The sequence below is a fragment of the Physeter macrocephalus genome, chromosome 11 (genome assembly GCF_002837175.3).
Source record: "Physeter macrocephalus isolate SW-GA chromosome 11, ASM283717v5, whole genome shotgun sequence".
Lineage (NCBI taxonomy): Eukaryota > Metazoa > Chordata > Mammalia > Artiodactyla > Physeteridae > Physeter > Physeter macrocephalus.
Genome location: NC_041224.1, coordinates 49,143,886 through 49,158,166, shown reverse-complemented (window position 1 = coordinate 49,158,166; position 14,281 = coordinate 49,143,886). Strand labels below are relative to the sequence as shown.

General features: G+C 37.2%; 1 protein-coding gene across 5 annotated transcripts in view; it reads left to right on the top strand.

Annotated features, from left to right (window-relative positions):
• The window catches only part of NEDD4 (NEDD4 E3 ubiquitin protein ligase), a 162,926-nt gene that overhangs the window by 61,717 nt on the left and 86,928 nt on the right, over positions 1-14,281 (top strand). Inside the window, exon 2 of one of the 5 annotated variants that reach the window (XM_055087965.1) lies at positions 4,192-5,761. The exons of 1 other annotated variant lie outside the window; for it this stretch is intronic. In XM_055087965.1, the coding sequence (XP_054943940.1) occupies positions 4,220-5,761 (1,542 nt within the window). In that variant the 5' untranslated portion in view covers positions 4,192-4,219. Of the gene's footprint in view, positions 1-3,817; positions 5,762-14,281 lie in introns of those variants that run through there. 3 more of the 5 variants (XR_003681642.2, XM_024128790.3, XM_055087967.1) reach the window with 3 other exon arrangements.

Genomic DNA, 14,281 nt, shown 5'->3' with positions numbered 1-14,281 from the left:
ATACTACCCAAAGCAATCTACAGATTCAATGCAATCCCTATCAAATTACCAATGGCATTTCTTACAGAACTAGAACAAAAAATCTTAAAATTTGTATGGAGACACAAAAGACCCCAAATAGCCAAAGCAGTCTTGAGGGAAAAAAACAGAGCTGGAGTCATCAGACTCTCAGACTTCAGACTATACTACAAAGCTACAGTAATCAAGACAATATGGTACTGGCACAAAACCAGAAATATAGATCAATGGAACAAGTTAGAAAGCTGAGAGCTAAACCCACGCACCTATGGTCAACTAATCTATGACAGAGGAGGCAAGGATATACAATGGAGAAAAGACAGTCTCTTCAATAAGTGGTGCTGGGAAAACTGGACAGCTACATGTAAAAGAATGAAATTAGAATACTCCCTAACACCACACAGAAAAATAAACTCAAAATGTATTATCGACCTAAATGTAAGACTGGACACTATAAAACTCTTAGTGGAAAACATAGGAAGAACACTCTTTGACATACAAAAAATGGACAGAAGACCTAAATAGACATTTCTCCAAAGAAGACATACAGATGGCCAAGAAGCACATGAACAGCTGCTCAACATCACTAATTATTAGAGAAATGCAAATCAAAACTACAATGAGGTATTACCTCACACCAGTTAGAATGCGCATCATCAGAAAATCTACAAACAACAAATGCTGGAGGGGGTGTGGAGAAAAGGGAACCCTCTTGCACTGTTGGAGGGATTGTAAACTGATACAGTCACTATGGAGAACAGTATGGAGGTTCCTTAAAAAACTAAAAGTAGAATTACCATATGACCCAGCAATCCCATTACTGGGCATATACCCAGAGTAAACCACAATTCAAAAAGACACATGCACCTCAGTGTTCATTGCAGCACTGTTTACAATAGCCAGGTCATGGAAGCAACCTAAATGCCCATATACAGATGAATGGATAAAGAAGATGTGGTACATATATACAATGGAATATTACTCAGCCATAAAAAGGAACGAAATTGGGTCTTTTGTAGAGACGTGGATGGATCTAGAGTCTGTCATACAGAGTGAAGTTGGTCAGAAAGAGAAAAACAAATACCGTATGCTAACACATATATATGGAATCTAAGGGAAAAAAAAAAAGGTCATGAAGAACCTAGGGGTAAGATGGGAATAAAGACACAGACCTACTAGAGAATGGGCTTGAGGATATGGGGAGGGAGAAGGGTAAGTTGTGACAAAGTGAGAGAATGGCATGGACATATATACACTACCAAACGTAAAATAGATAGCTAGTGGGAAGCAGCTGCATGGTACAGTGAGATCAGCTCGGTTCTTTGTGACCACCTAGAGGGGTGGGATAGGGAGGGTGGGAGGGAGGGAGACGCAAGAGGGAAGAGATATGGGGATATATGTATATGTATATGTATAACTGATTCACGTTGTTATAAAGCAGAAACTAACACACCATTGTAAAGCAATTATACCCCAATAAATATGTTAAGAAAAAAACAAATATCGTATATTAATGCACTTATGTAGAACCTAGAAGAAGGGTACAGATGAACCAGTTTGCAGGGCAGAACTTGAGACCCAGATGTAGAGAACAAACGTATGGGCACCAAGGGTGGATAGCAGTGGGGGGGTGGGGGTGTGTGTGATGAATTGGGCGATTGGGATTGACATGTATACACTGATGTGTATAAAATTGATGACTAATAAGAACCTGCTGTATAAAAAATAAATAAAATTAAATTAAAAAATTTGAAAAAAAAACAACCAAAGGAGATTTGCTTATTAACTGGAAGTTTTAGGCCACAGACATGAGCAGTTTAATCTCATTGATTAGCTTATTAGAAGTGATCCATTTTTTGAGTCATCAGATTCCTAACTTAATTCAAGAAGGAAAGCTGCTGTAGTTATTTGAAGGTATAGTGAAAAGATTAGGACTCTTGCTTCTTAAAGAAACAAGATTATAAGGGAATATGTACTGAAGTCTATAAAATCATAAAGTAGAATATACAAAACCAAAATAGCATAATAATTTTATTACTAAGTTTATAATTGTACCCATTCTAAAACATAGTACTATCTCATTCTTGTCAGAAATAGAATTTAGTAAATTCCATATTTCTATTTTGTCCTCTTAATTGATTAAAAACACTGTTTAGAAAATTGTGATTGAGAACAGATCTATCTTAAGTTTTATTTTTGTTGTTTTTTTGTTTTTGTTTTTTTGCGGTACACGGGCCTCTCACTGTTGTGGCCTCTCCCATTGCGGAGCACAGGCTCTGGACACGCAGGCTCAGCGGCCACGGTTCACGGGCCCAGCTGCTCCGCGGCATGTGGGATCTTCCCGGACCGGGGCACGAACCTGTGTCCCCTGCCTCGGCAGGCGGACTCTCAACCACCGTGCCACCAGGGAAGCCCAAGTTTTCTTTTTTAAACGAAGTGCAAGTATATGTTTTACATATTTGCTTTTACTTAGAAAAAAAAACTTAGAAAAATATAACTTGGGTGTAGTACCATGTGGTGTAAACAACTGAACTCTTTTACTTTTTACTTTCCTATGAAGGAGCCAGTATATATTTATTACTGGAGTTCCAGCTGTAAAATTCAGGTAAGGGGTTTAAATATACCCTAGAGTATTATTTTAAAATAAATTTGTTTCTTTCAAATAGAATACCAACCTTGGTCTATGACATTTAGGGGAGAAATTAAAATATTAAACTTCTGTTACCTAGTAAACTGAAAATAAAGTAAAGGTTAAATAAATACAAAGCAGAAAAATACATATACAAAATCACAACCTCTAAAAGGACAAACAGTCTACTGTTCTCTCGTGCAGGAGCGTTATCAGCAGTGGGTAAGTAATTCCACCTCTAGGGCAGTCCTAGTACTCAAAAATGTAAACAAGTATGTACTTTGTTTATATCAAGAAATATGCAGCATGGTTTATACTTCTTCACAGATACCGAACAACTAAATGAATTGTTTCAATGCACCAGTAGGGGCCAGCAAAGAGCTCTTAGAGTTTTTCAGAACAGAATTGGCATTGAGATATGTTTATTTGATGTGTTAAATCCTTTTTAGACTTCTTTACCTACCACAACACTCTCTTAAGTGAATGAATTGCAGAGACAGTGGAATAAAATATCTTGTGTGCTCAAACTATATTGGGGAATAGTTTTTCTGTCTAATCTGCATATATTTTTAATGGAATGTTTGCTTAGGCTATTTCTTGGCAGAGTTTTAATAGTCAAAATATAAATGGCATCATTTAAAGACTGTACTGCTTGGCTGGAAAAGCCTTAAAATTACAGGAGAAAATGCTTGGTGACAGCTTCTCTCAAACTTTTTTTTCCCTCAGATGTATGCTCAAGTTTTGCAGTAGTATTACTAGGCTAATTTTGTATTTCGATCCTTCAGCTTTCACTATTTATAAGTACGTAGTGTTTTGGAAGCTAAAATATTTATCTATTTGATTTAATGCTAAAGTTTTAATTCACCTCAAAGTTTTGGTATTTCCAAATTTATACATGTTTGAATTTACTCATTTTAAAAATATTAACAGTCTATATTCCTTTCTATGTTTGCTAAATTGACTAGATTTCTATGTTTACTAAATTGACTGTTTGGAAATTCAATCCTTGATTTGATACTCAATTACATGGAGTTTCATTCCTACCAACTTCCTGTAATTCTATCCCTATGGGTAAAAATATTAGTGGTCAAACTCTGCTGGAGAAAGCATAGGCACCGTGATTCACATAGTTAAATGTTCATTTAGTAGAGCTGGAGTGAAAAAATACTGTTTCAACTTGAAATGCTAGAAGATTGTTGTTCTTGTGTTACTCATTCATGCAAATTGGAGAAGGTATAATTGAAACAAGGTTGGCAGTGTTTGAGGCAGTGTACTGCAGCTGAGCTCAGCTTAAAGGTCGCTGGAAATCAAGTGCTTTGTAAGTGAAGGCATTTTGACTACAGACGATTCAAGACATTTTGGAAACGTCAGTCTCGGGAATGGGCCGTCTTTTTCTTTCTGTGATATCTGGTCTCTAAGGTTTTACTTAGGATAAAGACTACGACTTCTGAGCTCTTTTAGGCACCACAAGTGATTTTTTCTTTCGATGCAGTGCAGCTGCTTCTAGCCTGTCTACCGACAGAGATCTTTGTTATGACTTTCAGCCCTTAACATGTTTGGAAATGAGAACAAATGGCACAAAGCTTACGATTGCACTTTGCAGCCAGAAGAAGCAATACTTATCCTGTGTCAGAAATCTCTGGAGATGATTCGGATAGCAGTGTTCACATGTGCTTCACAAGACCAACACGGATTTCAACGTCTAACGTGGTTCAAATGAAGCTGACTCCCAGACAGACTACACTACCTCCATTAATAAAGGAAAACGTTAAATCTCAGGAAGGATCATCTGTACCTTCACCTGAAAATGTAAATAAAAAGAGCAGCTGTCTTCAGATTTCACTACAGCCAACAAGGTACAGTGGATGTCTTCAGTCTGCCAATGTCTTAGCTGATGGTGATGATGCTTCATTTACTTGTGTCTTGAAGGATGGCAGTGCTGTGGTTGTTAATGAACTGAATGCTGTGGATGATGGTAACCTCTTGAGCAGTCCTGCCATTTGTAGTGGTAGCCTTAGTCACTTCTCAGCCAGTGAGAATGGGTCTTATAGCAGCAACGGTAGTGATTATGGGTCATGCACAAGTATCACCAGTGGAGGTTCATACACCAACAGTATCATCAGTGATAGCAGTGGTTATACTTTTCCACCAACTGATGATACCTTTTTTGGTGGAAATTCATCTTCTGACAGCATCTCCAATAGAAGTTTGCCAAACAGGAATACTACTCCATGTGAAATTTTTTCGAGAAGTAGAAGTACAGTTCCCTTTGTCCAGCATGACCTGGATCGTGGACTAGAGATTATGAAATTGCCAGTGAGCAGGAACTTGAAAATTCCACTAAAACGTTGTTCATCCTTAGTCATTTTTCCTAGGAGTCCTTCAAATACCCCACCAACTTCTCTAACAAGTACAGGTGCTCCTCCAAGCAAAGGATCCTATCAGACCTCACACCAGTTTATTATTTCTCCTAGTGAAATTGCCCACAATGAAGATGGCAGTAGTGCTAAGGGATTTCTTTCAACAGCTGTCAATGGACTTCGGTTATCTAAAACAATTACTCCCAGAGAAGTAAGAGACATACAACCTCTTCACAGCTCATTACAAAAGAAAATTGTTATTGCAAATAATAGTCCAAATCAGACTGTCTGTGAAAAGTCATCTGAAGGATATTCTTGTGTTTCAGTGCATTTCACCCAACAAAAAGCAACTGCATTAGATTGCGAAACAGCAAATGGTGATTGTAGACCAGAGATGTCAGAAATTAAGCTTAATTCTGATTCAGAGTATATTAAGCTTATGCACAGGACATCTGCATGTTTCCCATCTTCCCAAAATGTAGATTATCAAATAAATATCAATGGACAGTTGGAAAGACCACATTTACAGATAAACAAAAACCATGCTCTTTTACAAAGAAGTATTTCATTGGGAGGAACTTATCCAAATGTTTCCTGTTTATCCAGCCTTAAGCACAATTGTTCTAAGGGGGGACCATCTCAATTACTCATAAAGTTTGCATCTAGAAATGAAGGTAAAGTTGATAATTTAACAACAGACAGCAACAGAGATTGCACAAATGAACTATCTAATTCTTTACAGCATTCTTGTAAGGTAAGTCTCCTTTGGTCTTGGTAAATGTTATTTTATACTAGAATGGCTCTATGAAATATTTGGTTAAAATTTATTATAACTTGGCAGCTTTATATATTTTCTTGGTTCTTAGCTAGCAAGCACTGTGTAGTCATGAACTTCATATCTGTAAATCTGAAAAAATGCCCCGTAGTTTTTCACTCTATTTGTTATTTTATCAATGTAGAAAATATGTATTAAAAAAACTTTCCAAAGTGATTTAAGCCATAAAACATTTCTGTAGCATAAAAACAAGCTATAAATAATAATTTATTTGATAACATTTTGCCTTCATATGTTTTCCCCTCAAGTGGCATAGTATTTTAATGTCTAACTCCGTATTTTATTCCTACTTTCAAAAATGCTCATTTAGTATTCTCCCCTCCTTAAGCATTGTGAAAAAAAGTAAAATATAGAAAGCCATTCAAAGTATTAAACAGTAAAATGTCTACCTAAAAATATGAAAATCTTCTTATAAATGAACATAGAGAAAATGTTTCTTTAAAATACATATATTTATTTGATCATTGATAAAAACTGTTATGCTGAATGTTTAAAGCAGAGGGGAAATAAATGTTATCTGCATTTGTATATACCCTTAACCACAGGAATTTTGTTTCCACCCTATTTTTCTTTAGCTACCAGTTAAGTGTGCCTTCTAAAATGTAACTCACTCAACAGTATTGAATTCTAAATTTTGTATTTTTAAATTTGGTTTCAATTGCTAGGTATGTTCCATAATTGTCTAATTACCCAATTAATTTGTTATTTTGGTAATTTTGCTTTATTATATTAGTAATTTAACTCTAGTGAATCTTAACCAAAACAGTTTTTTAATGTAATTTGGCCTTTCCAAAGTATTTTAAGTGTTTTGAACTTAAATAGATTTTTAAAATTTCTGTATTTGGAAGATCTTGCCAGATTTCTGGAAATGAAAAAAATGTTTCTGACTAAACCAATTCTAGATGACAGTACGTAATAGTTTTGGGGAAAAAAACTTATCTGTTTATCAGTGTTTGTATAACAATATCAATCAATATTAAAGATTCTTTTAACACTTCTGGGCAAATAAAATATTAAGTAATTTCTAGTTTGTTTTCTCTCTTTTGAAGTCTGATAAATATAATTCTTATCCAATGCCCAGATGTTAATATAAGCAGCTACTTTACTGAGGATGAATAAAGATCACATTTCAAATTCTGATGTATGTTTTAGAATTATTAATTCCATTTACAAACTTTTAAAACATCAGCTGTTAGGAGATTATAATCCATTCAGTTGTCTTGTCTTCTAAAAAAAAGCAATTAAGTGATACTATGAAGAAATACATTAATAGTTTGCTAATTGTATGACATGTACCTTGTAAATTTATTTTACATTTAATGAAATAATTAACCTGAAAGGAAAAATTAACCTAGAAATATTTCTAGAAATATCCTTTAAATAGTTGATTTTGTGGTAATATTATAGTTTGTTGTTGCTTTTGAAAAAATGGTATTTTTAGTTTTTTTAAAAAGTGTGACTGCCTTTTGCGCGGCTAAAAGATACATTTTTATTGGCTTTATTTAAAATTAGGTAAGCTAACTTAAATATTTTTTTGTGACAGCCAAATGCCTAGCTTTCTGCAGATTCTATTTTTTTTGATAGATTATTGGATTATAAAATAGTTCAGAAGTGTGTCATTTGCTGGACAGCTTTAAATTGTTCCTCCTTTTAATGTTTATTAAACAACTGTTTATACAAGAATTGTAAACAATATAGGACCATTACATTTAACACATACTGGATCTAAATTGATCTAATTGTTTAGTGGTAAATCAAGGGCTTGTTTTAAGAGGAAAATAGTAATGTTGTTTTTTCTAAACATAGCAGTGACAACAATAATGGGGTTTTAGAAATAATCCTGTGTTTATCAATAATTATATATTAATCTAATTATAGTGGTATATTGTAACTCATTTATAAATAAACAGCTCCCAAAATATTTCCCATGACTCCAGTTAGTCTGGGTTAGTATTCTGATATGCTGAGTCTGGATTCACATTTAACAAGTTGATATTAGAGTAGCATTTAGTAATGTCAGCTATCTGTACCCAGCAGCCATGAAATTAAATCACTGCTTTGGTCAGGGACCCTGGTTTCTAAAGCACTAAGAGGTCTACAGATTCTTTTCTTCTGTGTTTAGCTACCAGTCTCTAGGAGAATAGTATCCAGTTTCTAGCTCTCTATAATCAACAGCTCATTACTGGCTAATTTTTTAAATTTAGTGAGAACTTTTACCTGTATCTGTGACTGGGGTTCTATGTGTTGTTTACAACTTGGGATGAAGTTGAGACTTTGTATTCCGCATAATAATGTTGATTTCACTTATTGCCATCAAAGAGCATAACAATAACTGGCATATATTTATTATATATATTTTTTGAGAGACAATATTACTTTTGTAAAGGTTTTATAATGACTTTTGATCTGAAAGTAGATATTTGATATTTTAACATTGTGTGTATTGTCAGCTCGATCAAGAGATAGGTTAAGGAGCTACGATGGTTTTTATACAGTTACAGAAATTACCATTCGGATTTTGAAAATCTGTGCAATAGTTAGTTTACTGTATTATTATATTATTTTTCCCTATCTATTGTTTTTTTAATTTCCTGTATTGTTAGGATGCTCAGAAATTTCATTGCCCTATTATTTAAAATACCTTAGCATTTGCCTAAGCTTGTATATGTCTTCCATACTTCATGTATATGCATGCTTTTATCAGAAATGTTGACTTTACATTTTTCTTTTTATTATAAACGTTTTTGTTTACTTTCTGTTATTTAATCCTGGGTAGGTAAATTGCTTAAGCCTAGTGTAGAAGAACTTTAAAAAACTATGTTTCAATTATTTCAAAGCCTTTAAAACTAATCTCAAGAATTTACATTTCAATAATATATTTAGCTGTTCTTCCCAAAATAACTGTTTTAAATATATACTATTTTTAGTGTTCCATTATTTTCTTAGTCCTTATTTTATTAACTTTAGCAGAATATTTAGAGACATTCGGTTAAATTTATTTTGAACACTTAATCTTTCCTATAAAAATCAATATAGTTTATAAGTATTAACCCTAAAACTGTAATGCAACAATGTTAATGATCAGTTTTAGAAACCTGGTGAGAGATGTGTGCATGTATATGTACATTTCTTAGAACTGAAGAACTAAAATATTAATTTCAGGATGGTTCAGGGAGGTGAATTTTTTGTTTCAGAAATACTTTGTATTTCTCTGTAGATGTGTCTTTTTTTTTTTTTTTTTTTTTTTGTGGTAGGCGGGCCTCCCTCTGTTGTGGCCTCTCCCGTTGCGGAGCACAGGCTCCGGACGCGCAGGCCCAGCGGCCATGGCTCACGGGCCCAGCCGCTCCGCGGCATGTGGGATCCTCCCAGACCGGGGCGCGAACCCGGTTCCCCTGCATCGGCAGGCGGACGCGCAACCACTGCGCCACCAGGGAAGCCCTAGATGTGTCTTTAATTCATTCATCTGGCACATGTTTGAGTGCCTACTGTTTGCCAGTCACTGACTCAAGCTCTGGGAATAAAAGATACTGAAGCACAGTTTCTACTTGGCGGAACTCCCATTCTAGTTAGAGACACACTGGTAGATTAAAAAAATTTCAGTCTAAAGTGTGATGTACTAAAATAGAGCTCTATATGAGAAAGTGAGAAAGATGCAGTGTGACTCAAGCACAGGGAGTCCAGGGATGTGGGAGGAGATGATACGCTGGCAGTGGGTGGGAGTCCCATTGCATGGAGCACCTCATGCTGAAAGAAAGCAGTGTGTCTCCTGCTAACAGATAACAGTTAGGCAATGGAAGTCGTTATTTGAGAGTGTGACATGCTCACTTTTATGTTTTTAGATGATAATTTCTTATGACACCATGGATTATAAGTGAATTAGTTTTCTTAACTTGGATGGCCAGGTGAATAGTGACATCATGAACTAAGATAGGGAATTCAGGAGAAGGGGCCAGATTAGGAGGGCAAAGAAAAAACCATGCGTCATTAAGTTTCTGTACTGAGAAGCTGCCCTGGTAGTACTGCTGTCAAGTAGGGTAGTTGGAGATATGGGCTCAGGACTCAGGAGAGAAGTGAGAGCTGGAAATGTAGCTTGGGAGTCATGAGTCTAGTCAAAGACTTAGGTAAGGATGAACTGAAAAAAGCATGAAAGTGAGATGGAAGGAGTGATAAATCAGAATTCTGGGGGCTACCAACTTTGGAGAAACAGTGGAAGAGGAGATTAAAAGGAGTCCAAGAAAGAGCCACCGGAGGAGCAGAGAGGCCCGGAGAGCTTGAAGGCCTGAAAGCCAAGGGAAGGGAAAGTTCAAGGTGAGCAGCATACAGTGCCATGGAATTTAGGTGTCCATTGAATGTGAGAGGCCCTTGGTGACTTTACAAAAGTAGGCTCAGGAGCATAGTGTAAAAGCCTGGTTGAAGAAAGAATGAAACAGGTGAGGAAGCAAAAACAGCAGGCATAGCTTGTTTGCTCAATGTCATAAAAATAGTCATGAGTTAGTGTAGGCAAGGTATATATTTAATGGCTATTATATAGAAGACATGGTATTATGTGGTTATAATTGCATAAGACAAACTGTCCACAAGGATATTGCAGCCTGTTCTCTAGGAGGAGAAAAGGTCTGTAGCTCTGTGTTCTTTCACCTTAGAAGTAAAGAATAAGTGAGCATTGGCAGTGGAAACTGAAATGGAGACAGCAATATGAAATGAAGGGAACCAAAAATTAAGAGTGAAAGCGTGAAACCACCTATGAGTAGTCACAACTCTTGGTGAGCAGCATTATCCTAACGTTCTCCTCCCCCTCCCTACCACCAAAAATAAGACAAAACAAAAATAGAGCTTCCAGGTAGGAAACAGGTCAGGGTTTAAGGCCTATTCCTAGAAACGACTTGGAGAAGAGGTACCTCTGTCTTGCTGTCATCGGCTTCTTCCAGCATATGGAGCCCACCATGTGCTACCTGTTGTGAGGCCTGGCCCTTCTAGATCCCCTCTCCCTTTATGTTATGGGTGACAGGGAACAGGGTGAACTAGGAGAAGCCAGGACCGGAGGCTGTGTGGGCAGAAGGGGCTTGGCAGAGTCCCTGGGTGTGGCCAGCCAATGTGTTGAGGTCAGGAGGGTGGTTAGCAGGAGTGAATGAGTGCTGAGAAGGGCATCCAATGATCTTGTCAACATATACACAAAATACCTGAAGTCTTGCTCAAGTGTGTGGTTCGGTATTCTTTGTTGGCCAAGTGGGAGACTGGAAGACTGTGGTCAGGTGAAGACCAACATTTAGAGATAGCCTGTAAACAAGAGGTGAGCCGATGTGCCCTGGTTTAGTGAGATATCTAGGGGGAGACTCTCAGCATAGCAGCAGTTGTCGGAAAGCAATTTTACCTTCGCTGAGATTTCACAAAACTTTTTAAATATAACTAGAGCAGATCTGAGAACTTGGAAGGGCAAGCAGCTAGCATGTTTATATACCTTGGATGGGTCATAACGAAGAATACCTTGACCAAGAGATCCCATGATGTTTCTAGTCAGGGTTCTAGGATATCTTGGCAGGGGGCTGTGGTGGAGTTCATGCCTTCTCTTGACTTAGATGTATTACATCTAAGATAAAAACCATAACACTGTGAAACATTTTGTGATTTACCTTAATAGATGAAATATTACCGAGCAAGAAGTTTACATCAAGGATATTGGTGGTACAATGGACAATGTCTTTATGTTCATCAAGTACAGAAACATTCTTAACTGAATTTTTATCTTTCGTCTGTCTTACAAAAGCTGAGTATAACATTTTATGATACAGCTAAAATAATATTATCTAGGACTACTTCCTTATTTTAATGAAATAGCTCTTTTTATTTATTTATTTTGTCTGTGTTGGGTCTTTGTTGCTGCGCACAGGCTTTCTCTAGTTGTGGCAAGCTGGGGATACTCTTCATTGTGGTGCATGGGCTTCTCATTGCAGTGGCGCAGATCTGAGAACTTGGAAGGGCAAGCAGCTAGCATGTTTATATACCTTGGATGGGTCATAACGAAGAATACCTTGACCAAGAGATCCCATGATGTTTCTAGTCAGGGTTCTAGGATATCTTGGCAGGGGGCTGTGGTGGAGTTCATGCCTTCTCTTGACTTAGATGTATTACATCTAAGATAAAAACCATAACACTGTGAAACATTTTGTGATTTACCTTAATAGATGAAATATTACCGAGCAAGAAGTTTACATCAAGGATATTGGTGGTACAATGGACAATGTCTTTATGTTCATCAAGTACAGAAACATTCTTAACTGAATTTTTATCTTTCGTCTGTCTTACAAAAGCTGAGTATAACATTTTATGATACAGCTAAAATAATATTATCTAGGACTACTTCCTTATTTTAATGAAATAGCTCTTTTTATTTATTTATTTTGTCTGTGTTGGGTCTTTGTTGCTGCGCACAGGCTTTCTCTAGTTGTGGCAAGCTGGGGATACTCTTCATTGTGGTGCATGGGCTTCTCATTGCAGTGGCTTCTCTTGTTGCAGAGCATGGGCTCTAGGTGCGTGGGCTTCAGTAGCTGCAGCACACAGGCTCAGTAGTTGCAGCACATGGGCCCTAGAGCGCACGGGCTTCAGTAGTTGCAGCACACGGGCTCTAGGGCGCGTGGGCTTCAGTAGTTGTGGTGCTCAGGCCCAGTAGTTGTGGCTCGCGGGCTCTAGGTGCGCAAGCTTCAGTAGTTGTGGTGCACGGGCTTAGTTGCTCTGTGGCATGTGGGATCTTCCTGGACCAGGGATTGAACCCATGTCCCCTTCATTGGCAAGCGGATTCTTAACCACTGCGCCACCAGGGAAGTTCCTAAGACTACTTCCTTTTTTTTCTCTTTCAAATATTTGTTGGTAAGCTGCCTTCTAATGCTTTAAGGATTGCAGCTGGACAATGGCTTATTAAGTTGTCATTTGGACTACTGATTTTCAAATTTTCATGTGTGTGTACATCTCCTAGAGATCTTGTTAAAAGGCAGATTTTGGTTCAGTAGGTCTGGGGTGGGGCCTCAGGGTTCCGTATTTCTAACATGCTCCCAGGTCATACCAATGCTGCTAATTCCTCAAACACACTTTGAGAAGCAAGGCTTAAGACAATTTTTTAAAATGAGAACAGTAATACAGTTCATAATTGAAGTATCCAGTGAGTCCCTCTTCCACTTTTACATAAAGAAGAACCATAGGTATGCTGTGGCCAGGGCTAAAATAATTTGCAAGGAGTTTTAAATCCACTTGGACATTTAGACTAGTTATTGATGGAGACCATGTGATGCAGAAGAGATTGTTTGGACCAACAAACATTCAAGAGCAAGATTGTCTGCCTGTCTCACAAAAGAACTTTAGTATGACTCTTGCAGAATTGTGACTATTAAATCTTCTAGGATTACATTTTAGTTTCATTTAAGAAGTTAAAAATATTGGTCTATAAGGCATGCAGTTCTACTTAAAGAAATCTCTTGAATTCATTATGGCTGTAATTCTGGTTTGTGTTGTTTTTGAAATTGTTGCTTACATTAACTTTTTCCCCTCTCAGCATGAGATTTGAAAAATATGCAATGGAAATGTTGTATTTTTCTTAACTATTCTGGCTTACTCAAGCAATAGCTTCTATCTTCCTTTTTGTGAACACTTTCAATCTTTCCTATATACTTTCCTCTAGCAGTGCCAGTTTAGGGTACTACTGAGAATGTTTGAATCTTACATTGGCTTATGTAATGAAATGAAACACCATCTATAATTAATGCTTACTTATGAGCTATCCTTTTGATAGATCTATAAGGAGAAAGTTTAAAAATCCTTTATGTGTAACTTTGTAATGCTACTTAAAAGTATATATCCATTCTCAAGCATAAATCAGTATATGAAAATCTTAGGAACTGTTCTTCCGTTGGAGCAGTTGAAGACATTTTATTGGTAGCTGGGTTTTTGTGGTCTTCATGGCTGCTTGTGGCTTAGCCTAACTTCAGGGAGCCTAATAAGACATTAAACATTTCAGGTAAGCAATGAGAAAAAGGAAGCATAGCAAGAAAAAAGTTAAAGATAGGGAGATAGATAGGCAGGCAGGCAGGCAGGCAAATGTGTTGATAAATTTTCCAGAATTGATTGAATTCTAGAGAAGGGATTAAGCAAATGGGTAATCTTTTCTGGGCTCTAATTTACTAGAATGTAATTCCCTAAATCAGGGACTTTTTGTCTTATTCACCGCTATATCCTCAGTACATAGAACAGTGCTTAGCTCAAAATAGACACTCAATAAGTATTTATTAAATTAATGACTGGGGCTTCCCTGGTGGCGCAGTGGTTGAGAGTCCGCCTGCCGATGCAGGGGACACGGGTTCGTACCCCGGTCCGGGAAGATCCCACATGCCGCGGAGCGGCTGGGCCCGTGAGCCATGGCCGCTGAGCCTGCGCGTCCGGAGCCTATGCTCC